We start from the raw sequence: 26,260 nt of genomic DNA, 5'->3' as shown, positions 1-26,260 counted from the left end.
GGAACCAGAGAAATGTGTGTGTGAGTGCTCGAATACCTTTGGTAGTGGCTCACAGCAGTGGATTCAGAAGATAATGCTCCCTGACAGTGGTCAAAGCCTATGTAACAATGACCAAGGGGCAGAGACAGTTTACACAGGTGCTAACACACACACACAAAGAAAGTCTGCACTACAAACCATAACAGAACTCCACAAGCACACAAAGTACACAGATACACCCACAAGCTTTAAAACACAGTGAAATTCACAAAGTCTCTGTCGATTTTGCACCTGATTCACTAAAGGAATTAGGCAAATCAGATAATGGAACAAACACACCCACAAAATTAGTGCTGAAAGCAATTTGCCCAGCACACAGCTTGAAGTCCGGTGCCAAGAAATGAAGGATGCAGCAGACTGATGTAATCTGGCATACTTTACTGGGATTGTACAGCATCACTCCACAACTGTGATCCAGACACCTGAATCGGCACTTTAAAATGCCAACAGTATGTTTGACTGTACTACACATTTAAATATAATGTTCTGCTCCATCATTTGATGAATTACTGCAGCCATGTTCACTGAATTGAGTAAAGAGTAATGGCATAGTAAACATAGAAACAGCACTGTCCTCACAATGAATGTAAACATTCTTAAGGGTACGTTTACACGACAACGATGTACTAAAAACTGAAAAGTTTTTCCTTTGTGTTTTTGAAAAGTTTTGCTACAGACGACAACGTTGTCAAAATGATCCCTGTTCACACGGATCCGCGAAAACAACTAAAAACTGTATTATGCATGCCAGGCCAGTAGTTGGCGATGTCACTTTGTAAAGAAACACTACACGCCTGCGCACATAAGCATTCTTCCATGGAGCGGTGAATACAAACAATGAAGTTGGTGAAAGCATCGAGCAATTTTGTCTGGATGAACGATTATGTTGCTTTATTACTACAATTACTTTGATGGAGAAGCATCAATAAACTCAAAATCTTGAGCAGCACAAACACAGTCCTGTAGTCCGCCATTGTAGTTTTGAATGTCTCGCGGGCATGCCTATAGACTGAACATGCGTAGATTGTAATATGCGTGTGCATGACGTCATTGTTTTCACAAAACATATGTTTTTGTATGTTTACACGGAGACAACAATGGCATCGTTTTCAAAAACTTGCACTTTGAAACCCGTTTTCAAAAGTTTGCGTTTTCAGGCCCCAAAACGCTGTTGTCATGTAAACAAATAGCCAAAACACATAAAAAGTTTTCCGTTTTTAGTTGAAAACGTTGTCGTGTAAACGGCCCATAAAATTCTGAAAATGTATCTCAAATCATACACTTAAGTGTTTATCTTGAATAATGACAATATTATAATATAATTATAAATATGTTTTTAAATGGTAATGGGATGCAACCATCACAGTTATAAAAGAAACATTATAATACTCAAGATGAAAAAGTAACGATGAGAGGTTACAATCACATAAAAGCTACAACAACAACAACAACAACAACAACAACAAAAAGCAGTAAAGAAACATCTTTAAGATCTATAAGAATCCTCAGTGATTCACCCCTCTATTCACATTAATATGCACTTCCACCCAGGCAATTAAGGGTTTATTCAGATCACCATTAAAAGGCATGGGTTAATATTGGGTTAAAAGCTAAGCAGAGTGAATACAACCTGCCAAAGAGGTGCCTGCGAAGGGAAATAAATAATTGGAAAAACACAAGGGATGGGGGAAAAAACAGCACCACCAGGGGAGACACTGGCAAACACTTCCCTTTCATAAACTCAGACTTCAACCAATCAGTACTCAGAAGAACCCCTCTCTTCAGAGTGCCCCTCCTTCGAAACTCCATGCCTGTCTGTTTATAGAGCTCAGAGAGAGCACTAGAGAGAGAATGAGAACGAGAGAGAGGGAGTGCTATACACACTCAGTCTGCGAGAGAGAGAGACACAGAGAAGATAGGAGGGAGACCTGTAAAACAGAAAGCAAATCAGAAGAAAGGAAAGAAAGGAGGATAGAGAAACAAGACGGATGCTTAAGACGAAAAACAATATTGATGAGCAAACTGGATCTGTGAGGAGTACCAAACGCAGCTTTAAGATACTAATCTTTGTTTGTGCTTTCATCTTTTCGCCAGTTTATCCAGATGCCACGTGGATACTGGAAGCTTAAGAGGCAGCTGGACGAGAGTAGCCCTAACCCAGCAATGTGGTTTGCAATCCATGCTACAAGCTGAACAAAATGGTTAGACAAAATCTATAACTAAAATTCAAGGCCTACTTTCTCCTATTTCTGAAGCAACAGCAATATAAACCTGCACCGTCTCCCTATCTTATGGTTAAAACAAACAACAGATTGCTTGCTTTAAGAGGGAAACTGTGGTCCAGTGCTCATGTGACACGCTGTGCACATGCTGTTCAACTGAGGGCAAGATTATACTAACTGAAGTGGACAGGATGCTGACTTACTCAAAAACCATCCTCAAGCCTGCAGCAGTGAGCTAACTCATGATCTAAAATCTCTTCTGCCCTATCTCAAATGTCACGCCCGCAAGAAAACTTGGACTGTTAAAAGAATGTTGGACAGAAGGTTGGGATTAGCCTTGGGAATGGGGCATAAACAACTTCTCTCCCTTGACTGACTCAAGAAACCTCTCCATCACTCTCTTCCTGAGAATGGACTGAAATCTGGGGCAGCACTCTGAATCTATGAGCTGCAAAGATTGAGTGCTGCAGCCACCCAATCAAGAGTTATGAGGCAACACATTTAAGGAAGTTTGGAGTAATTGTTTTCAAGGTAAGTTTAAAATGTAACTATATAATAATAATAATAATAGTCATCTCTTAGATCCATGCTTATGCCTTAGGCTGACAGGACAGTGCCAAGAAAGCAAAGAATTAATAAAATATTAATCAAGGGATGTGCTGTATTAAATAACTGATGTCTTTTTGTTCTCTTTCTCACTATCCGTTAGATTTGAAAAGACAGGAAGACCTAATCAAGGCACCACCTTCGAATCAACGGCGTGTGGAATTCTATCCCTGTGAAACTCTGGCTGCTCTGTTTACACACAGAATCATTCTGACGGCACAATGCTGTGTGCTCAGGGTGTGGCTGCACCCCTAATGCTGAGCACTTTCCTGCTTCAGCTGGCCAGGGCAAATCTCCCTTCTGGCTGCCTGATTGCATCCGACATCCTGAGCTGCAGCAACCTCGGCCTCAACCAAGTTCCATTGGAGTTGCCTATAATGGTGGCAACCTTGGACTTTAACCACAACCTTCTTGAACGTCTAGAGGAGGGCAGCTTTGCTGGCCTACCCAATCTTGACACCTTACAGCTGGCACACAATCTGCTGAGCAGCATCACTCCAGGAACCTTCCGGAATACAAGTAGCATTCGCCATCTGGACCTTTCCTCTAATCAGTTGAATGTTATAGAGCAGCACTACTTTCAAGAGTTAGTAGGAGTTAAAGAGTTGCTCCTTTACAATAACCGTATAGTAAGGGTGGAAAGCAAAGCCCTAAGCCATTTGAGTAACCTACGGAAAGCCTACCTGAGCCATAACAGGCTGACAGACTTCCCTTTCTTTTCCATACAGGAACATTCCAGTCTCATTACCCTGGACCTAAGCTCGAACCGCATGCCCAACCTTCCTGTTGAGGACATTGGAGCTTTGCAAGAATCAATACAGCAAGGGTTGTTCCTGCACAACAATACCCTAAATTGCGAGTGCTCCATGTATAGCATGTTTAAACAATGGGAGCAGCGAGGCTTTACCTCAGTGAGAGACTTCCGAGAGGACCATATCTGCTTGCTTTATGGCAAGCGGCGTGCTTCAGTGCGGTTTCTCCAGCATGAGCGATTTTTTGAGAACTGCACAATAAAACCACAACTGGAGACAGAAAATCTGAGAGCAGACACAGGGGATTCAGTGCTGCTGGATTGTAAAACATCACTGAAGGGAAAGCATCTCGCCTACCTGTGGGTGTCCCCACATAAGGAATATATTGCCCCTCCTGGTAATAACAACACACTGCGAATGTATGCAAATGGCACTTTGGAAATCCTGGCAGCGCAAGTGGAGGACTCTGGGGTGTACTTGTGCATGGCTTTGAACCATCAAGAGTCACGCAATGAGACTCGGGAAGTGAATGTAACCGTGGTGATTCACCATCAGGTGGAGGAGCCTTTCAACACTGGCTTTACAACCCTTCTGGGCTGCGTTGTCAGCCTGGTTCTGGTCCTAATGTACCTCTACTTGACACCTTGCCGCTGCTGGTGCCGCAAGCAGCCCCCACCAGGGACACCAAGCCCTGCAAATGAATGCACCGCCCAGTCATCTATCCTGATGCCCACGCCACCTGCCACCACAGAGGGTCCCGGCCACAAGGTCAGTAACAACAAACATGTGGTCTTTCTGGAACCCATCAAGGAGGCACAGAATGGGAGGCCACGGGCAGCAATGGCCCATGAGCACCCCAAGCTGGCAGTAACGCAGAGCGATGCCGACTCTGTCACCTCCGTCTTCTCAGACACCACTATTGTGCCATAGTGGCTGCTTACTGTTATCCCAACGACTTGCTCGAATGAGAGCGTGGGTCCTTCGATGTGGCAGTCTGCAACTGCACAGCTTCTCAGGACAGATTAGGGAGAGGGTTTGCAAGCCAAAGGCAGGGAACAGAACAGAGCAGGAAAGAAAAGCACATATAATCAGAGAGAAGAAAGATATAAAAACACAACAGGCAAAAAGATGGAGCCGAGCGCTCCCATGAATCAGCTTTATGGCTTGACTGACCACAAAGCTACAAGAGGAAAAAAAATTGGCTTGAAATGACAAGGGTAAAATGCTTTCCCTTTACCACTGCTTGAGCCTTGATAGATTCACAGCTATGAATGCCTTGTCTAGAGCATATAACCCAATGAATACTGCATAAACTCTTGTTATTACTCTAGAAATAGCATGATTGATAAGAAGGAGAATGACAAGTGCAAACTGAATTTCCAGTTTTTTATTTTTTATTTTTTTTTTAAACTTAACTGTATGTCCTTTGTATCAATGTTTTTCTCATTGGCATTTTGGTTAATAGTTAGTGGTAGTACTTAATTCGAAGGGGCCATGCAGTGTTTTGGTGAGGAAAAAATGATCCAGAAAACACTGGGGAATTGTTCCGATGGCAGAAGTTGTTTTACAAAAAAAATAAAAAAGTCACGGTCTGAACAGATGTGGATACTGTACAGAGGTCACATCTCATCCTTAATAAGATTAAACTTTGAATGAAATGGAATCTGTGAAAATTTTGTTTACATGCTGAAGTACTTTCACCCTACCTAAGCAATTCATGTTTCCTCTTTTCACCTACCCCTCCCCTTTCACGAATCCCTTTTTTTATCAGCCTCTTAATAAATCCTTTTGCTTCGACCCCAGAGGTAAATGTCTGCCTTTTTATTGTTTTGTTAGTAATATGAAGTCTTTATTGTGTGTTCTACAGTAACTGCTTTTGTATTGAAGTGCAAATGTATAACAGTGTGTGCAAAATGACTCTGCCAAAAGCTGCTGGCTATAAGCTGAAGCCTGACTTAACTAAGCTGTGAGATATTTTTGCAAAAAAACGTAATGTTTAGTCATAACATATCATGTTTTTTGGATTATTTCTGGTGGGGCACAAACAATCACTTAAGCACACGTCAGGGTTTGCGTTAACTGAAAATTATCCGTCAAAACATTTACCAATTTTTTAAACATTGACGGATAATTCCAAATGCTATCCGTCATTTTGACAGATAAAAAAGAAACAAGAAAATAATTTTATCCTAGTGAAAACTCTTTATCTCAAACAATCCCACTGTATCTGTGTGCCCCTGTTTATTCTGTGGTATTAAGATGCGTATTAACAGGTACCATCGCTATGTTCTCCCGGTAATATGCGTCTCATTTGCCCAGTTGTGTTCGGATTTCGAGGAGAGGGTCTCTTATTTCCTGACTGCGTACTGTACATCAATCATTGCGTCAGTGTCTAAATGCATGATAATAGAGTGTAAAAAAGTAAGTATGAATTTAGCCCTAGTATTTAGTACTTTTAAAATGAAAACAAGTATGATGTATGAAGTATGAACTCAGTTCCTCAAATTGACGGATAGAGATTATTTCCTAGCGCAACCTCTGAACATGATGCCACACACAAACTTCCCAAATAATTTTATCTCAACACAAAACACCATTTAACATGTATTTCTACATCACAAAGCTCAAGTCACCTTGAAAGCAAACCAGATATAAGCAAATCGTAAAAGACTGTTCATATTATCTCACTAACTCTCATGAACAGCATTACAAAACTAATTAAAATGAAAGACTCAATATTTTGCAGTTACTGTAATCGAATACAAATCAATGCATTAACAACACCTCAAAGCAATGCCATGCATTTGACAGAAATGTATTTAACGCAACAAGCCTTAATAATTATAGAATTTCTCAAAATAATATCTACTATTATACCAGGCATTTTGCACAACAGCACCACATCTGGTGCTAATGTAGAGACGCCACTGCTCAGCACAAACCACTGACTAAACACCAAACAAATGGTAATCTTTCATTGCTGGTACCTCAGTCAATGAAGGAAGTGATTCAGGAAAAAAAAAAAAAAAGCAAATAAACATACTAAATGCCAAAAAACCCACATTTTTATTTCATGGGGTCATAAAACAGGTTGATGATTTGGTGATATGCTGTGACCCACAAATGAAAACATGTAGTCAAACAGAGTTTTACAATAGTACAATACCCTTGAACCGAAGCCCACCTTCCCCAGAATAACTGCATACTAATTATTATGCTCCTTCTGCTTTGTGAATCACAGCTGTACTAGTGTCACTAAAATCACCACCATTATGCTTTTTTGTGTCGTAAGTCTAACTATATCTGCATGGACACACATTCAGCTATCTTACTTTCACCTAACCTGGAGTAGGGGAGAGTGGGGTAAGATGTGCCACACTCTCAATTTAGGAAATTGTGCACATGGTAAACTGTAATATCAAAGCAAACTTATCAAAGTCTTAAAATAAATACAGAAATTTTAGTGAACTGCCAATGTATTAATAGCTATAGAATGATTTGGATAAAGATTAGCAATATATATATTTTTTTATTAAATATTATTCCCATTATGGTAGCTGTGGGGTAAAGTGTGTCATTTGCTTTGGGGTAAGCTTCTTATCCAATAGTGATAGTAATCTTTGCCTACAAATGCAAGACATACTATTACAATTACAAAAACTATTACCAGACACCTTGAAATATAATTAGGCATCTTAGTTTTACCACTCATTTCTCCTGGCCAACAGTACAAGAAAAAGGTGGCCCAGCTTACCTCACTCTCCCCTATTCCAAATATTTTGAAGGTTTGGAATGCCTTATATTATCCACATGCTGAAAATCCACATGCTCAAAATATTTCATTATTTTCACCATCCTGAATGCATGATTTTCTGGGTCCATCTGTGGGTTTTTTTTTTTTTTTTTCATGCTGTATGAAGCTGCTATTAGGGGACAAGTAATGGGGTGCAGTTCCTTTGCCTCTAAACTGTGTGTGGTCCACCTCTTTAGTGTAATATTTATCACTCTAGATCAATACTGTCACACAACAATATGTTAAAACTGTGACAGCACAAAAAGCACAGGAAAAACTTTCCATAAGCTGGGCCCTAACTGAAACCCAAGGCTTGTGTGGAAGAGAGCCTTTTCTACAGTATATGCAATAATGAGTTTTGTGCATGTACAGTGTGTACTACACACACACTTACTAGAAAAGGCCCTAATTTTCCAGATCAGATTACAAGGCAATACCTAAGGCCACATCTCTGAAAATAAGCAATCTTTCATCTCTGAAAGACTTTAGGTTTTCTTCCAAGGGGGAAAAAAACACTAATATGCATTATTATGGAGCCTGTGTCCATAAGGGAGGACATCAGTTTACGTTGCAGGTAAATGTACAATGAGTGAAGTGTGTAAATATGTTTTTGTTAAACATAATTAATTTTTTATTTATTTTTTATTTTTTATATTCGGCCATGTTTAGAACTTAAATTTATCCTCAAGTAGCGTTCACACTTTGTCGCACATTTATAAAAGTTTAAATTTTCGTTTAAGCTCTTATGGTGTTTTTAAAGATTTCCTGTTTCAGTGGCATGACCAGAATAATGGATTATAAAAAAAGAGGGTCAGTTGTTCGGTATAATTTTAGACAACTTTTCACATTTTTTTATTATATAGATTAGGATAAATTATAAGACTCTCAGTCTAAGAAACAGCTGAAAAATTAATTAAAAAAATAAACATTTGTTTTTCATATTTTTCTGAATTAACATTATATATCTCAGTGTGTAAATAAGGTAGTTCCAAAAAACTGCTTTTGTTTTGTTCCAAATCATGTCACCTGTAGCTAAGTAAATGTTTTTGCTGATAAGACAAAGCAATCAAAATTTATAACATTACAAAAATTATTTATCCTAGTGTCCAAAAACTTCCCCCAATGTCCAAAAGCCTCTCCAAACAAATAATGCATAATAACTGTACATAAGAACTAATTACACATGCAAATACAACAATGACTAAAGGTATGCTCTCTCTCCAAAGCATGCAGGTAAGAGTAACAAGATCTCATTCAGTTCAATGTTGTGTCATTTGAGCCATCATTGAGTCTGTGTCAGGTACTTGGCACCATCTCTCGGTGGCCATATGTAATTAGAGTGAACGATCCTCTCTGCCCATATCTGGATGACTTTCACCTGTGGTTGCAACGATCTGAATCCTAATATGATTGTTTTAACGTTCCATGGTGCTGGGCAACGTACAACATAATTTCTGAAGAAGTCATCTGATCCAGGAAAGCTAACATGTTTTTAGCCAGATTGCACATTATGTGCTGTGTGCACATTGTGCTTCGTGTGGATTATCTAATGATCTATACATCCAATTACATTGTGTGTGGGCTCGTTTTAATAGGAATCCCCTCCTCTAAGGAATGTGTGATATTTGATGTTCTGTTTATTTTTCGTGAAATTATAAGCGAAAACGCGACTTATAAACAACACATGTTTACATGTAACATGTATGCCAAAGACATGCACTTAGCTATTACTTGATATATTTTTGTCTGTGAGTAAAACAAAATAGCTTTGTTGTATTCTACTCTTTGAGAGCTTTCCAATGATATATGACTCATGGCTATTTGATCAGTTTGATGTGTTTACCGATTACAATAATATGTTCAGTATTGGTCATACTGCCTGCATGCATCATAAAGTACAGCTTCTAAGCTTTAAAACGATAACTATTTTGTGTTGGTAAAGACTGTATTAATTATTATTTTGAAAATGAGTTTTTTCTTGGCATCCAGTCCGGCATTTTGAGTCCAAGTCTCAAACTTAGTGACCCGTATTAAAATGACATTTTAGTATGAAACTACAGTATACATCTCTATGAACTCCTAGACACTGAGCACTCCTAGACACGGAGCACATAGTAGGTAATTTTTTTTAATAATTTGGATGCCAAACAATTAATTCAGGTATCCAAACATTTTTTTAAAGAAAAAGGAAAAAGGCATTTGTGTGAATATGTTATACTTATGTGTCATTGAGTCAATTTGGACCTGGTTTAAACAGACTTCGACAGCTTAGTAATGCAAGCGCATGTAAATATCATTTCAGACAATATGCACTTTAATGCAGAAAGGCCTCAAGTATTGCCAGCATGAATATAAACAGACACGCTGCTTTAGTCTCGCATAATACAATCACATCAGCTCGGCTTTCTTTTTCTGCCATATCTGCAAGATTTCCATCATTAGAGCTCAGCAGGAGAAAGCCAACAGTTTTGCCCAACAGCCTGTGAACATGTAAATAAGGGATGTGTAATTGATTAGATTGACTCTTTTCCTCAACACTTTAAGTAGAACTGGATGCTTTAAAAAAAAAAAAAAAAAAAAAAAATCTGATCTTGCATTAGAAACGTGTGAAAATTTAAATAAGTTAAGCTTACTTAACTTGGTAAACCAGTGTGTCTGAGCTGTAAACTTCAAAAACACGATGAATGGCAAACCAATTCAAAAATTGGAATTCAACCAATTTTTGTTAGATTTATGCTTAAAATAATAAGGGGGAAAAATGCCAGTGGTGTAAGAAAAATGAACATCAAAATATATTTCTCTCACATATTTTTTCTCCACATTTATTTATTTTTCTTCTTGAAAGGATGTTTTTATATTGTTTTATGCAAAACAAGTATTTTTGCAGTGTAAAATAAATAAAAATAAAACAAATATATGCTTATTCATCTCATTTCACAAATGCATATGTAAAATAAATAAATAAATCAAAATAACAGTTAAGTCAGCATCCCTGAGACAAAATCCATGAGACAAACGATAGATAAATCACCCTGCCTGGTATACAGCATCAATCAGTCCCTGCTGTTCTGACCCATCCATTTCAAAGGTATTCATCACTGCTTGACAACAGTCCTTCGATTACCAGCAAAGAGTTCCATTTAAGATCTTTCATCAATCAAGAAAATGTACAGTCGTTCTGATTAACGTTTCAAGCCAGACAACACATTCAGAGCAAGGACTCGCCCCCTATGAACCCTGCCTGGACAGATTTAGTAGTAATCTGCATCTGAGATGAATCTTACAATGGGGTTGTTGCTTTTTAACAAGGCTTGTGGTGGAGAGTCAACCTCAAGAGAACAAAAGAACTTTTGATTTGGTTTGTTTTGCTGCATTTTTGTATTTTTTTATTAGCATAATATTACTCACCTTTAAAATATATTTAACTCAAAGTACAAACAAGAACCAGTTCTTATTCAACTGCTTCAATTAAAAAAAAAAAAACAATAAAAAAAAAAAAATACTGACACAGAACGATTTTCACAACATTTGTTTAGTTTTGCTGACAGTTCTGAAACCTCTACATTCTTCCATCAATGCAAATGGAATAATTTAATAAAATATGCATAAAATATACAATTTGTGCAATAATGGCAACTTTAAACTTTGTTGTCATCTTTGCGTTCAACTATGCAGAAAAGCACAGGATTCATTCGTAAACTAAACTTTCCATTGTATATATGCTAAAACATGGCATAAATGCCTCATTGACAAACTAAATTGAAAGTATGGGTTTTAATATACAGTGGAAAGAAAAAAAATGCGTGAACCCTTTGGAACTAACTCGTTTTCTGCATTAATTCATACAATGTGATCTCAACTTCATCAAACACAAGTATACACAAACACAATGCACTTAAGCTAACAACACACAAAGAATTATAATCTTTAATGTCTTTATTGAACAAATCCCATAAAACATTCTCAGTGCTGTGGAAAAAGTAAGTGAACCCCTTGGCTTATGACGTCAACAAAAGCTAATTAGAGTCCAAAGTTGGCAAACCTGGATCCAATTAATAAAACGAGATTGGAAGTGTGTGTTAAAGCTACTTTGACTTAAAAAAGCACTCAAACATTTTTGTTTGCTATTCACAAGAAGCATCTGCTGACTTGGACCATGTCTAGCAAAAAAACAGATCTAAGAAGCCCTACAGTCAAGAATTGTTGCTTTGCAAAAAGCTGGAAAGGGTTATGAAGTTATCTTGAAGAGCTAGACATTCATCTGTCCACAGTTAGATAAATTGTCTGTACTGTGGCTACTCTCCCTAGAAGTGGCCGTCCAGCCAAAATGACTCATAGGGCACAACACAGAATGCTCAATGAGGTCAAAAATAACCCTAGAGTGACAGCTAAAGACTTGAATGAATCATTGGAACTGGTTAATATCTCTGTTCATGAGTCTACTATATGGAAAACATTAAACAGGTATTATGTCCATGGCAGGACACCACAAGGAAGCAGCTGCTTTTCAACAAAAACATTGTTGTGCTCCTGAAGACCACCTTGAAACTCCACAATGCTACTGGAAAAAAGTTTTATGGACTGATGAAACTAAGGCTGAATTGTTTGGGAATAACACGCAGCACTACGTATGGCATAAAAAGGGCACCACATACGATATGAAAACATCAACCCAACGGTGAAGTACGGTGGAGGAAGCATCATGATTTGGGGTTCATTTGCTGCTTCAGGGCTTTTTCCATCAGAGGGAAAAATGTATTTCCAAGTTTATCAAGATATCCTACAGGATAACGTCAGGGTGCCTGTGCGCCAGCTGAAGCTCAGTAGTAGTTGGGTGAATCAGCAGGAAAATGACTCTAAACATCAAAGTAAATCCACTGCAGAATGGCTTAAAAAAATCCACCTTTTGGAGTGGCCATGTCAGAGCCCAGATCTTAACTCAATAGAAATGCCGTGGAATGACCTCAAGAGAGCCATTCACACCAGACTTCCTAAGAATATGGCTGAGCTGAAGCAACTCTGTAAGGCCGAATGGTCCAGAATTCCTTCTGAATGTTGTGCAGGTCTAATTCGCAGCTACTGGAAATGCTTAGTTGAGGTTATTGCTGCCAAAAGAGGATCGACCAGTTATTAAATCTAAGGGTTCACTTACTTTTTCCATGACACTGTGAATGTTTAATGGGGTGTGTTCAATAAAGACTTTAAATATTATAATTGTTTGTGTGTTGTTAGCTAAAGCACACTGTGTTATACTTTGATGACTCTGATGAAGATGAGATCACATTTTATGACCAATTAACGCAGAAAACCGGCTAATTCTAAAGGGTTCACATACTTTTTCTTGCCACTGTAAATAACAAAGACGGCAAAGTTTCTAGATGCAATAAATGTAAACGGATAATACCTTTCTTTGTATTTTGCAAGTATATTGTACAATACATTTTATCTCTGATTTGTAATTACATTTTCTGTGGAAACCTGAAATGAATGTATAATTTGACAACAGACTGTTGGGCACAGTAAATGCAATAAGAATGGTTTTCCAAACATTGCCAATTCTTTCTTCCTTGGAATCGTTAATTAGAATGGCAATCTGAACAAGAATAATTAAATTCTTAGAGTCACGTTTCTTAATGTTCTAACATCACTCAGAGAAAGCTTGCATACCCAAAGAGGTTGAACTAAATGTCTGGCAGTCCTCGTTAAAAATGTGTGACATGTCTCTGACTTCTCTGCACAACACAACAATCCAAATCCAGTGAATCAGTACCCTAAAAAATCAATTGTAGAGACATTGTGTAGACTGTGACTTGGCCATGCTAGTAGTTTCTTTATAATGCTATGAAAATGTATAAAGTAAAACATTAAAATCAAACCTATTAAACATGCTAAAGAAAGTATTTCACATTTGTATTCTTCACACAAAATTCTGTCAACTATCAATGAGGTGGAATTAGGGCATTGGCCTAGATTCATCAGATGACTTGTGTAATCGATACACACAAAGAGGAAAAAGCCATTAGGGACTAGGTCAAAGTAACAGAGATTAGATTAGACTTCTCAAATGCACAACTATTAAAATACATTCACACACACAGTGAGAAACATTATCAAGATTCACAAGGCCAAAAACAGTTATCTTAATGCTGAGGGATATCGCCTACAAATATGGGTGCAGCTACTGTATTATAACTGCAATACTTGCAACTTTCAGCAGCCTTGGTTCTGTAAGTATTTTTTCCCCACATTCATTTTCTCCAAAACAATCCTTGAAGCCTTGAATGAAAGCTCTGAGATGATTTACAACATAAACGTTGATTGAGGCAAAAAGTATTTGAATAAAAGGTACGAGACTGTGTACTTTACTGAGCAAATAAACTACTCATCCCATGAAGCTCTGCCAGTGACTTAAAAGAATCATAAACACTGGTACAATATTAAATGAACATACGTTACTGACTATAAATACTACACTGTTTATTTCAAGTTTATTCCAAAATAGTCAAGTATATAACTCTAAAACGTTACTCAGTGCATTATGGGAGTGGGTGGTCAACGGTAAGCTCTTTTGGAGCTTTCCATTCTAACAGCAAGTAATCTAATTGGTCGATCTCTCTTCAGGATCATGGATTGTGTAGTACTTCACAGGGAGTTTAACAATTAAACAACTTTAAGAAAGCTTAAATCACACTGACTTACGGCCTCTAAAGATACATATACCTTACCTAACCACCTCGTAGCTCATGGTAGGTCTGTCTTGAAAGGTTTATATACTAATCACTAAAAAAAATATAAAATATATGAATAGAACTTTTACCTCAAGAACCCAGGTAGACAAGTCAGACTGATCGCACTGAATTTGACAACAGCAGGTCGAAAGTTTTGCTGCTATAATCCGTCCGTTCTTAACAAAATTTGAATTACTGCCCCCAGTGGTGGAAGCTAGAAGTGTTGTTGAAAGTATGAGTATGTGTAAGCTCTAGTTTCCAATTAAAAGAGTGGCATCAAAACCAGTTGTACAGTGAACCTTATCCCCTAACTAACCCAAAATCTAAAGGCCCCAGCACACTCACAGAGAAGTTCTTCTTTGTTCTTCACTCAGAGCCAAAAAGAAGTCTGAAACAGCTGAGCAACAGGATACTGTTTGCAAACATTCAGACACTCATCACACCACTGGGGGAGCCATTTAGGAGCATTTAAATAAGAGGACTATTTAACTAATGTGACAATAAAGTGTGTTATCAATGCCTCCATGCCTCATTCTATGAGTGGAATTCACATGAGATCAGTAAAATATGCTTTTTTTAACCACTTAATGATTTAAATATACAGTATATGCAAATCTGTAATTTGTCTTGTTTACATTCTGAATTCATGACACTAATGTGCTAACACATTAAAAGTGGCTATAATATGCACCGGTTACATGCTGTCATTGTAATTTATGATGACACTGATACTACTGCATAGATTGGTATAAACAAACAAACAAAGAAAAGAATGATGATAGGCATAACTTATTTTGGGCTAGGGCTGTCACAGTTATGAAATTTGGCTGATGATTAATTGTAAAACAAATAATTGCAATTATGACGATTAATTGTCTGTTTTAGGACTTTCACAATTATGATGATTAATTGTCATACAAATTGTCATGCTTTTGTCATAGGTGTATGCTGCGTGTATGAACCCACAACGATAAATAACATTTGTCATTACACGTTCGTTAAATTAAAGTGAAACCGGAGCGCTTTGCATTCACTAATATCCTTGTTTCTATTTTCGCAGGGGTTTGGCATGAACCTCTGAAGACTGCGCGTACATCACAGCGCTTCAAGTTTGGTTCAGAAGCGGTAAATCTTCACACATCTCAGGCGAGACGGTCGGAGTGTAATTGAATGAGACACTCAAATGCGCCATTCAGTCCCTTATTTGAACAGTAAAATATGATTGCAATTTAAAGTGTAAAATAAACCTCAGTATCTCAAATAACAGTATAGATCAAATAACTGCAATCGGTTGATTATTTAATAATTGCAACAAGCCTACTTTGGGCAGATGTGTGAATGGCATTTGGCTTGAAATGGCACATGAGTGAAGCAGCATATCAAACAATAGAGTGAATGGGCACTTAAGCGTATCTGAGTAGATTTTATTATTTTTGAAGACTAATTAAAAAAAAAAAGAAAGTAGAATGACATTGTCTTAAAAAACATTTCAATGCGAACATTCGTACAGATGTAGGTACATTTGCACCAGCTCGCTAATAACTCTGCACACCGTTGTGTTCATGTTGACTGATCTTAACTGACTGAACTGGAATTAGTTGTTGGCCTCAAAGTAGGTGGAGATCCAGGTCACACCTATCGATGACGTGGACCGATGGCAGTTAAGGCCCCGATATACTTCCGGAGAAGTTCTTCTTTGTTCGGGGATAAAAGAAGTATTAACTCTGCATGCCGGTGTGTTCATGTTGACTGACTGAACAACGTTAACAGAATTAGTTGCCGGCTTCAAAGGAGGTGGAGCTTCAGGTCTACTGATGACATGGACCAATGGCAGGAAGAAGGTATTTAGCTGCCGGTTCAAAGTTTTCCAAAACATTTGCCACAGTGAGCTGTTACAAACCACCGAAAAAAACTCAAAAACACCTTATTGGCCAGATTTGACATTTACATTTTACATTTATGCCTTTGGCAGATGCTTTTATCCAAAGCGACTTACAGTGCACTTATTACAGGGACAATCCTCCCGGAGCAACCTGGAGTTAAATGCCTTGCTCAAGGACACAATGGTGGTGGCTGTGAGGACTGAACCAGCAAACTTTTGCATACCAGTTCTGTGTTTTAGCCCACTACACCACCACCACTACAGCCCCGTTTATCACACACGTTCATTCTTTGATTTCAGTAAAGTATATCAGGTCTTCAGAAGGTGTTTAGCAGCTGGTAAGAAGTTTTCCTTAAAGTTTGGCCTGGCGAGCTGTTACGAACCACCGTAACGAATGGAAAAACACCATCGTTTTGGACAGATTTTGTTCTAAATGACGTTACACACATTTGTTCTTCAATTTCGTAGGAAGTGTGCAGGGGCCTTTACCCTAAACCTAACAGTCAGTGGAGTAAAATTTTAATTTTCAAGAGAAAATACAACCTCCGAATCACCATTATCTATGTGAACACAATCGCTTACTGGTTTGCATAGGACAAGAAGCCGTGTCTCTGAGGATGCTTGCGCAACACGCTATCAGTAGCGCCATAAAGAAAGTTGTTTACATTTGAATTGATGCAAGAATTGGGATGGCACTTGTCAGTAATTCTGTTGAATGGGATTGATTTGAGAGCATTTGAACATTCGGAAGCATGTTCAGAAACATGTCGATTTCCCACGTGATCATGATGGTTTGTGTCTGATTCAGCCAAAGACATACACAGATCTAAGGCATGACTTCTTTTTATTTTTTTGGGATGGGTATCGATATCGTTATCAGAAAAACTCCCTCTGTTAGTTGTGTGTGTCCGTATCCATTTTGACACTCTAAACCTAACAGGATGTTTAGGCACAGCCTGAAATCTGTTTAAGTTAATTAGCAGACATTGTTAATGAGCGCTCTGAGCTGAGTGTTAGTCGCTCTGCTGGTATTTGTTGAAGCCATCCAGGGCAGGCTTAAGGTGACTTACCGTTATTAGTGCTATACAGAGCAAGCAACCAATTAAATTTGACATAATGTTCAAGACCATTACCATATTAGTACAGCTAACATACAGATTGAAAATAAATCTCATGAGTCACAAAACATTTAGATGTTTGGAGGCATAAACACCTGACAACTGTTTCTTTCATTTTTGAAAATATAAATTATGCTAAAAAGAATTATAGTACACAGGGGCAGCGCTAAATCTCAACAGCACAACAGATGTTTGGAAAAGTCCGTTCTTGATGCATTGCAGACAAAAGTACTGGTGCTGGCATGTCATGGTTCAAAACTTCCAATTACAAATGGTAAGGGCAAGAAATGAGAGGTTATTTATATATTAATAATAACATTATTATTATGTTCTCAACACTTTCTCCCAAGTCCTAAAAGAGCCGTCACTGAAACCAAGCAGGAGAAACATCCTCATTTTTATGCTTAGGTATGACATATAAGAAATCTGTAAATATTAACAGATGACTGCTCACATTTACACGCCATCAATGCCTATTAGGTGAAACTTGGCCCATCTAGTCATGATGAAACTATAAGAAGGAAGTAGAATACATGTTATTATTCCTAAAAATTCGAAGATTCTACACTTATGGTCAAATTAGTTCACCACACATTGTGCTATTTTTGTGTAGCACCTACAACTCTGCATATCCTTCAGAAGGATCCCAACTTTAAGAGTTAGAGAGTTGAAAGTTCATTTTTAACTAAAGTCCTGATCATTATAATCCCACCTCAACAGTTTGAGCAGTACATTTTAACTTTATTTTTAAAAAGCAAAAAGACTTTTATTCAAGGATGGGGCAGCATAAACTATAAATGGGACCTAACAGCAATTCCATAGTGATTTTTAGTGGATGCATGAAGCTAATTCCCCTCAGGTTCACACAGGTGTCATAGCAGAATAATGACAGGTGTAGTTCAGTACATTAATATTTAATAACCAGAAAGTGTCTAAATACTTTGTTTAATTGGAAAGAGTACAACTCTTGATTTATCATTTCAAACCTAAAAAAAAAAGAAGAAAAAAAATCGATAATTGTGGTTGAGCAATCCTTTAAAATAAACACTTATACTTTGATGCTTTGTTATGCATCAACATATAGACATTTTTTAAGTATGTACACCTTTTATATACACTGATGAGCCAAAACATTGTGACCACTCTCAGGTGAAGCAAATAATGTTGATCATCTCCTAACAAGACCACATGTCAAGGACTGTAGATTAGATGGTAAGCAAACAGTCAGTTCTCATAGTCAACGTGTTGAAAATGGGCAGGAGTAAAGACCTGAGCGACTTTGACAAGGGCCAAATTGTTATGGCCAGACGACTGGGTCAGAGCATCTCTGAAACAGCAAGGCTTGTGGGGTGCTCCAGATTAGTAGTGGTGAGAACCTACTAACAGTGGTCCGAGGAGGGACAAATCACAAACCGTCATCAGGGTTTTGGGCGCCCAAGGCTCATCGATGCGTGAGGGCAACGAAGGCTATCCCGTCTGGTTCAAGCCGACAGGAGCTCTACTGTGGCACAAGTCACAGAAAATTGCAATGATGTTTACGAGGGGAATGTGTCACAACACACAGTGCATCGCACCCTGCTGCGTATGCCGCATACTGGTCAGAGAGCCCATGATGACCCCTGTCCACAGTCGAAAGCGCCTACAATGCACGCGAGCGTCGGAACTGGACCTTGGAGCAGTGGAAGAAGGTTGGTTGGTCCGATGAGTCCCATTTTCTTTAACATGACGTGGACGGCCATGTATGCAAGGACGGATTAAGACCCGAGAGACCCATGGGCCGGTGCACCGTGGAGGTCCCCAATGACGTGACTACGTTCACCTTTATGCGCTACAGGACGCCTGGCAGATTTGGTTGGATTTTTCAAATAGACAGAAGAAATGTTTGTAGCAATGTCTTACACGGCCAGTTATATGTCCTATTTAATTATGAACGATCCAAAATCATACATTATTAATAGGGATGTGTACGGTATTCAAGTACCAAAAATCACTCTTCGGTTATTCTGCATGTGTATAGAGGTCTTCAACCCAATCGGAGTCCGGCGGTACCTGACAAACCATCAGGTTTTGGGTCAGTTTTTCAAGCAGGCTATAGGGCGAGTTACAGGCTGTTCACATCTGCATCTGCACTGTTTTTAAATTGTTTTTCTATGCAGACACGCACTGGATGGACGACTTTGATCGTTGCACCACAACTCAGGACCATCGCATTTTTTTAGACATTGCATTAAGTTAAAAAAAAACTTTAATATTTATAAAAGCATCTCAAGACACCTGTGTTCCGTTTCATGATTTGTTGCGCTGCATCAGCGCTGGTGTCACACATCGACATTCTGATGAAGTTCAGGTTGCAAAGAGGACTTAATGTGACTATTACACATGATTTTCACCTGGCAAAGTTTCAGCGCTTGTTAAACAATGAGCCAATGTTTGTTTTTTCTTTTTTTCTTTTGCTCTGGTGTGCAGACAATAATTACACAAGTTAAATACTGAATCATTTCATATCAAAGCATCCCAAAGAGGTTTATAAACCATAGCGTTTGCTGCCTCATGGAAAGTGAACCTTCCCAGGCAGAATTATGCATTTTCCATTTATTAAGAATAGGCCTACGTTGCAGGCAGTGACAGAGATTATTTTTGTTCGAGCTTTTGAAGATCAATGTGTTGTGCTATTTAGGCTCATAGTTCACTGCACTTTATTCCCTTCTAATCTGAGATTATGTTTGAAGCATCCATGGCAATAAACGTTCTTTATTCCTGAGTCTTGACAAATAACAAAATAACTGTTTGTGAACTCTTGTGGTTAACCAAATATTACAAAAGGTTACCGTGCACATATTTAGGGTATTAAAGGCATCTTTCGCTTTGTCATTAAACATTAAATGCATGCAGGACTTTTTAAAGTCTTCCATACTGTTGCACAAATTCTGTCGCTTTTATCAATTTAAACCATCAGCTTTGTACACAGCCAGGGTAAACTGCACTTTATCTTTGTGTTTGAAAGCGTTCTGTGAATCAAAGGCTGTTCTCTGTAGTCCTTCAAATAAACGCGTTGCACCTGTGAGATGCAGATTCCCTGACGTGCACTCGAGTGTCTGTGCTCGCACTGCTGTAGTCCAGCACGCATTTGGCCAAACAAATGGTACATCTCATAAGGCTGACATTTACGTGGATTTATAATAAACATCTAAAAAAAAAAATTTTTTTAATTATTTATTTAGAGCTCAGGGCCCTTTGGGTTTAGAGATCCCTGGGCAATGGCCCGATCGGCCCGGTGGTTAATCCGTCCTTGCATGTATGTGTACGCTATTTACCTTGGGAAGTGATGGCACCAGGATGCACTGTGGGAAGACGACAAGCCAGTGGAGGGAGTGAGATGCTTTGAGAAATGTTCTGCTGGGAAACCCTTGGTCTGGCCATACATGTCAGTTTGAAACGTGACACCTACCTAAACATCACTGCAGACCAGGTACACCCCTTCATGGCAATGGTATTCCCTGATGGTAGTGGCCTCTTTCAGCAGGATAATGAGCCCTGCCACACTGCACACATTGTTCAGGAATGGTTTGAGGAAAATGATGAAGAGTTCAAGGTGTTGCCCTGGCCTCTAAATTCCCCAGATCTCAATCCAATTGAGCATCTGTGGGATGTGCTAGACCAACAAGTCCGATCCACGGCGGCTCCACCTCACAACTTACAGGACTTAAAGGATCTGCTGCTAATGTCTTGGTGCCAGATACCACAGGACACCTTCAGGGGTCTTGTGGAGTCCATGCCTCGGCAGGTCGGAGGCATGGAGGACCAAAAGCTTATTAGGCAGGTGGTCATAATGGTTTGACTCATCAGTGTATATCTTTTAGCGCCACTCTATGGTGCATAACTGTTGTTGTTTTTCTCTTGCACTTCAGTTATATATATATAAAAAAAACTTCTCTCACTAAGCAAATGCTCTAACTTGGGAGCAATTCTGCATCTCAACGGCTCCATGTGGCTGCTTTTGTAACGGCTGCACTAAACCAATACTTACAGATCTGGAACGTCGAGTCTCATGGAGTGGGGTATTACTGCAGAATGCTGGCACCTAAAAACACTCGTTTCGTATAGCCATAACTGTCCCCACAGTCTAATAACACCCTGCAGCATCGATATCTATAATTATTAAGTACTATAGGGTAAAATAAAAGTAAATTTTCAGCACTTACACAATTGCATGCATTCATGACACACTTCTTAGCTTGTGAGGAGGTGACATGTTCTTGCAGCTTTTCACAGGGACGTAAACTGTGGCTGGGGTGAGTCGAGGCTGCTCTGAATTGAACAGAGTGTGAAAATTGTTATGCCAAATAAAGGATTTTGCTTCCAGAGACATGCAGAGTGAACAGAGGGGTTTAGTCACCTGTTTTTGCCTTGGCATAGCTTTGGAGAAATCCTGCCTGTTTCGGCCCAATCTGTGGGCACTTTCCATGGACAAAGTACACTTTGATGTCCCAATACTTTTTTTTTAAAAAGCATTAGAGGCAAAAATCCCATGTTTTTGTTGTGAGAAATATTAGATATTTTAGAAACTTTTATGCAACTATCAAATGCAGCTAGTCATAAAAACATCAAACGGCAAATCGCCCCTCTTAAAATAGTGGTTTTGACCTTCCCCACCTTAGAAGTCTTGACCTTCTCGACTGTATGCAACAATTATATTCATACAACCATGTCATCATTTTGACATAAGTGGTTGATATTCAATACATTGTATTAAACTTTTCTTTTTTCTTTTTTTTTTACAACTATTTAATAATTGATAACTATTTAATAATTTTAATTACATTCTAAATAACAAACTCATTTTAATTACAAACAACCTCAAGAGTTTGACTAATCAACATTTTCTTAAGGTACAAGACATCCATTCACTGACCATTTGTGAAAAAGACCCTGTTTTGAACCCTAGTCACAGAAATTTCCTGTGGCTTTTCTTTCTGAATTACCTAACTATAAAAAGGATTAGGCTATATTAGCAAATACTTGTGCAGGATGGGAACTATTTCTTCTTCCACTCATCTTAACATGCATGCTGAAAGACTAGCAGAAAAGCACTTGCGCCGTCACAAGGCTCATTCAAACAAGAGGGATAAGTGCCTTGTAGAGGTAATGATAGAAACTTCTGGAGTAAATTCACGCTAAAATAACAACATATCTAAAGGTGACATTTCTTATGAGTTTGTGGGTAATTGTTGTTAATAAATAATTACATAAAATAGTTAACCATGATTTTACTAAAGTAATTTTGTAGTAACCATGTTTTGTTTTTGTTTTTATGGGCTAAAACCATGGTTTTACTACAGTTATATTGTAGTAGTAACCATGGTTAATTGAGTGGTAACTGTGGTTTAAATGTTTTTTTTTTTTTTTTTTTACATTTGTGAGCCTAAATAGAAAATTATCAGACTTCTATTTTGGTTTACCCTTACAAAAATGAACCATGGTTTCACTACAGTAACTATAGTTCAACCATGGTTAATTTTTGTAAGGGTAAACAAAGTAGAAGTCTAATAATTGTCTGTTTAGGCACACAAATGTAAAAAAATAAAAAAAAATTATAATGACTCAAATTATGACTAAAAAGAAAAAATGTAATTTCCCATTTTATCACAAGAAATTGCAAAAAAATAAAATAAAAATCAATTTAATAGAAGGATCGGTATTGGTATCGGAATCAACGATATTGGACTTGAAATTATATATATATCGGATCAAAAAGAAAATAAGTGGTATCGCCCATCCCTAGTGTTCTTATCATATCTAGACTATCAAGGATGTAACGAACAAAATTGTTCCACTGGCTCTATCTTGTTCTTTGATTTCAAAAATGTGTCTTGGCTGGTACGGAAGATACACATTGAAATCAAAAGGATTTGAATATATGTTTGTGCAGCTCTCTGAATCGCACATTGGCCATCACACATCAAAGGATGGTCATCTCGTCACTGTTCCAGAGGAGTGAGAATGGCTCTGTCGTTTGGACTTTCTGCCAGCATTGGTCAGATGGGCGAAAATACACACATGCAAATGTAAGAGAGTGTGACAGGGTTGTGATGCTTTGTGTTGAAGTGTCTTGATTATAACCCAAAAAAGTAGATGTCAATTTTATAAGGCTCAGTTGTACCCTTTAGGGTTTTAATATTATCAAGGTTTAATGTGAAGAGTGTAATATCTGCTCTTAATGACTTTCAAACAAGTTTCAAACACTCCCCCCTTTGTTTGGACAATCCATTTTGGGGCCCACCCTCAACTGACACCATTGGTTGAGCCAGTGTTCTTAAATCAAAATAACAGGTTTAAAGTCAATTTGGTGCCCCTAATGAAAGAAATTACACAGTGCACTTTTAAAAGGAACTGTTCACACATATTTCATTCCAAACCTGTATGACTTGCCAAATTTTTCAAAATGGCCAGGCTATTTTTTTCCATTGAAATTGAATGTGAATGGATGCAGTCAAGCTCTAAAAACAAAACTAAACTAAACAAAAAGCAAACCAAACCCCACAGCATACAAAAAACAAACCAATTCAACCCCCCCCCCCCCCCCCCAAAAAAAACAAACAAAAAAACCCCAAAAACAACACAAACAAAACAATACAAAACAAAACACAAAAACAATACAAAACACAAACCAAAACAAAGCAAAGCAAATAAAAAACAATACAAAAACAAAACAATGCAAAACAAAAATCAAAGCAAATAAAAAAAAACACAATACAAACTACAAAACAAAAACAAAATACAATACAAAACACAAAACAAATCAATACAAAACACAATACAAAACACAAAACAAATCAATACAAAACAAAAACCAAAACAAAAGCAAAGCAAAAGATAGAAAAAACTACAAAAAAAAAAAAAAAAACACAAAGCAAAGCAAAACAAAAAAACAAAACAAAACATAAAAGCACCATTGAGGGATCCCATACATCTAATGCACAAGATAAGCTTGGTGTGTTCCACAGAAGAAATACAGGTCTGAAACAAAATGAAGCTGAGTAAACTATGACAGATCATCTGGACTTTTGCAGACCATATCAAGACACAATATCCATAAAATCCTGATTAGATTGCTTTCACCTGTGTTGCATTCTCAATTCTAACTCTCTCTCACTCTCTTTTCTCTTTATTTACTTTTTTCTCTTCAGATGTGTCAATCCAAAACAGCGTTCACCCTGCAGCCCCCTGTCCCTGACATATGGACCACACGTTCAAATCCACAATAATCTCTGTGGATAAGACAACAAACACATCTTGGGCTGTAACATCCAGTGCAGTTCCTGAAACCCATATCCAGAACCGTAACAAGCCATGCACCTACAGCGTTTTTGTTTTCTACAGTCTTTAATAATCTTTCTCCTTACGAAACACAAATTCACAAGACTGTTCCTGAAAACTCTGCCCATGCACTGTTTACCAGCAAGGCAAAACAGAGATGCCGACAATTCAGTGAAAGACAATGTGTGGAGGTAATCGTGTTTTTAAATGCCACATCTATATTTCTTTATTTCCTGTCTAAAGCAATAATGAATGAAACAACGTAGACTAGATGACAATATATGAATGCCTCTCTCTGCTCGAAGTGGTGAAATCACATTCTGAATGTGAAAGTGAGATATATCTAGAATGTTGCAATAAAGAAAATCAATGTATGCCCTACTAGGTGTGTACATCTTATTTAGGACACAAACAAAACAGAAAGAAATATGCAGCACGCATTTGCTCATTCTAACTCTAATAAAGTGTCCTAACCAGATGAAACATGGTAAAGCGAAAAGAAGAATTCTGTGGTGGAAATGACGCTGATGGAAATGACTTTTTTAACATTTTTGAAATAAAATCTCAGCCTTTTGTCCTCCTAAGGCTGATTTCATTGCTAAAATTGTATGTTTCCTAAATACACACAATTAAATGTCATACTTTTTGCATAATTTGGCAAAATTACAGCTTGATTGCAAATGATGGACCCCAATATAATAAACGAAGCGGTTTACACCGCAAGCGCTGAAATCTTGCAGCAATTTACCTGTCTACGACGTTGTGAAATTTCAATGTCTTTTAAAACAATACTTTTGATTTCCCAAGCAACACACACCCACCCTGCAAATTAGTTGGCCATGGCCCACAGTTTGGGAAACTCTGCTCTTAATCTAAAATAAATAGAGGCAGCAAACAAAAGTGAATCTAAAGGCAGGGTGTGTAAAGCGAGCGGTCGACACAACTGCACATGGCTCAGTCCAGACAATCACTTGGCATTGGAGACAATTATTTGCGACAGCAGGAAGAATCAATGGTGATGAATTGTCACTACAGTACAGATCAATCTTGAAAACGCCATCCAACAAGGTCAGCATAACTGTGGCAGTCAAGAACCGAAGTATAAACAAGGCGTTCGAGAAACTGTTTAACCCTTAAGCTCTGAAGGTGTTTTTAAAGATTTCCTGTTGCCGTGGCATGCCCAAAATTAGAGGCTCATAACTCTACAAAAATAAATAATAAATAAATAAAACTCTTCGATACTGATTATGATAAATTATGAGACTCTCAGCTTAAGAAACTGTTTAAAAATCACACCAAAAAAACAAATCTTTTTCTTTTTTTTCTGATTTTACATATTTCTCAGGGTGTAAATAAGGTAGCTCTGAAAAACTGCTTTCATTTTGTTCTCAATCAGGTCACCTGTAACTGAGTACAATTTTGTGGTGGTCCAACAAAGCAATCAAATGTTATAGCATTACAAATATAATTCATCCTAGTGCCCAAAAACGTCTCCTAGTGTCCCAAAGCCTCTCCAAACAAATAAAGCATAATAATTGTACATAAGAACTAAATACATATGCAAATACTAAAATGACTAAAGGTATGCTCTCTCTGCAAAGCATGCAGGCAAGAGTAACAAGATCTCATTCAGTTAAATTCTGTGTCATTTGAGCCATCATTGTGCCTGTTTCATGTACTTGGCACCATCTCCTGGTGACCATATGTAATTAGAGTGGACGATCCTCTCTGCCCATATTTGGATGACTTCCACATCTGGTTGAAGCAATCTGAATCCAAATATGATTGGTTTAGCGTTCCATG

General features: G+C 38.0%; 2 protein-coding genes across 4 annotated transcripts in view; one reads left to right on the top strand and one right to left on the bottom strand.

Annotated features, from left to right (window-relative positions):
- LOC127438460 (E3 ubiquitin-protein ligase RNF123-like) overlaps positions 1 to 26,260 on the bottom strand; it is a 202,867-nt gene that overhangs the window by 64,218 nt on the left and 112,389 nt on the right. The window lies entirely within an intron of this gene.
- Positions 1,773 to 25,272, top strand: LOC127438453 (amphoterin-induced protein 3-like). 3 transcript variants are annotated; one of them, XM_051694058.1, is made up of 4 exons: positions 1,773 to 2,792; positions 2,971 to 4,387; positions 5,391 to 5,424; positions 24,328 to 25,272. In XM_051694058.1, the coding sequence occupies exons 2-4, from the start codon at positions 3,089 to 3,091 to the stop codon at positions 24,372 to 24,374; spliced, it is 1,380 nt and encodes a 459-aa protein (XP_051550018.1). In that variant the 5' UTR covers positions 1,773 to 2,792; positions 2,971 to 3,088; the 3' UTR covers positions 24,375 to 25,272. The 3 variants fall into 3 exon arrangements, with proteins under 3 accessions (XP_051550018.1, XP_051550020.1, XP_051550017.1); XM_051694060.1 differs by lacking the exon at positions 5,391 to 5,424 and having other exon boundaries at positions 24,328 to 25,269; XM_051694057.1 differs by lacking the exon at positions 24,328 to 25,272 and having other exon boundaries at positions 2,971 to 5,416.

The sequence above is a fragment of the Myxocyprinus asiaticus genome, chromosome 49, assembly GCF_019703515.2.
Source record: "Myxocyprinus asiaticus isolate MX2 ecotype Aquarium Trade chromosome 49, UBuf_Myxa_2, whole genome shotgun sequence".
Classification (NCBI taxonomy): Eukaryota; Metazoa; Chordata; class Actinopteri; order Cypriniformes; family Catostomidae; genus Myxocyprinus; species Myxocyprinus asiaticus.
This window is presented reverse-complemented; position numbering and strand designations above follow the sequence as displayed.

Bases quoted from the DNA above. Each gene is read 5' to 3' on its own strand.
- LOC127438453 (XM_051694057.1), top strand. From the start codon at position 3,089: ATGCTGTGTGCTCAGGGTGTGGCTGCACCCCTAATGCTGAGCACTTTC.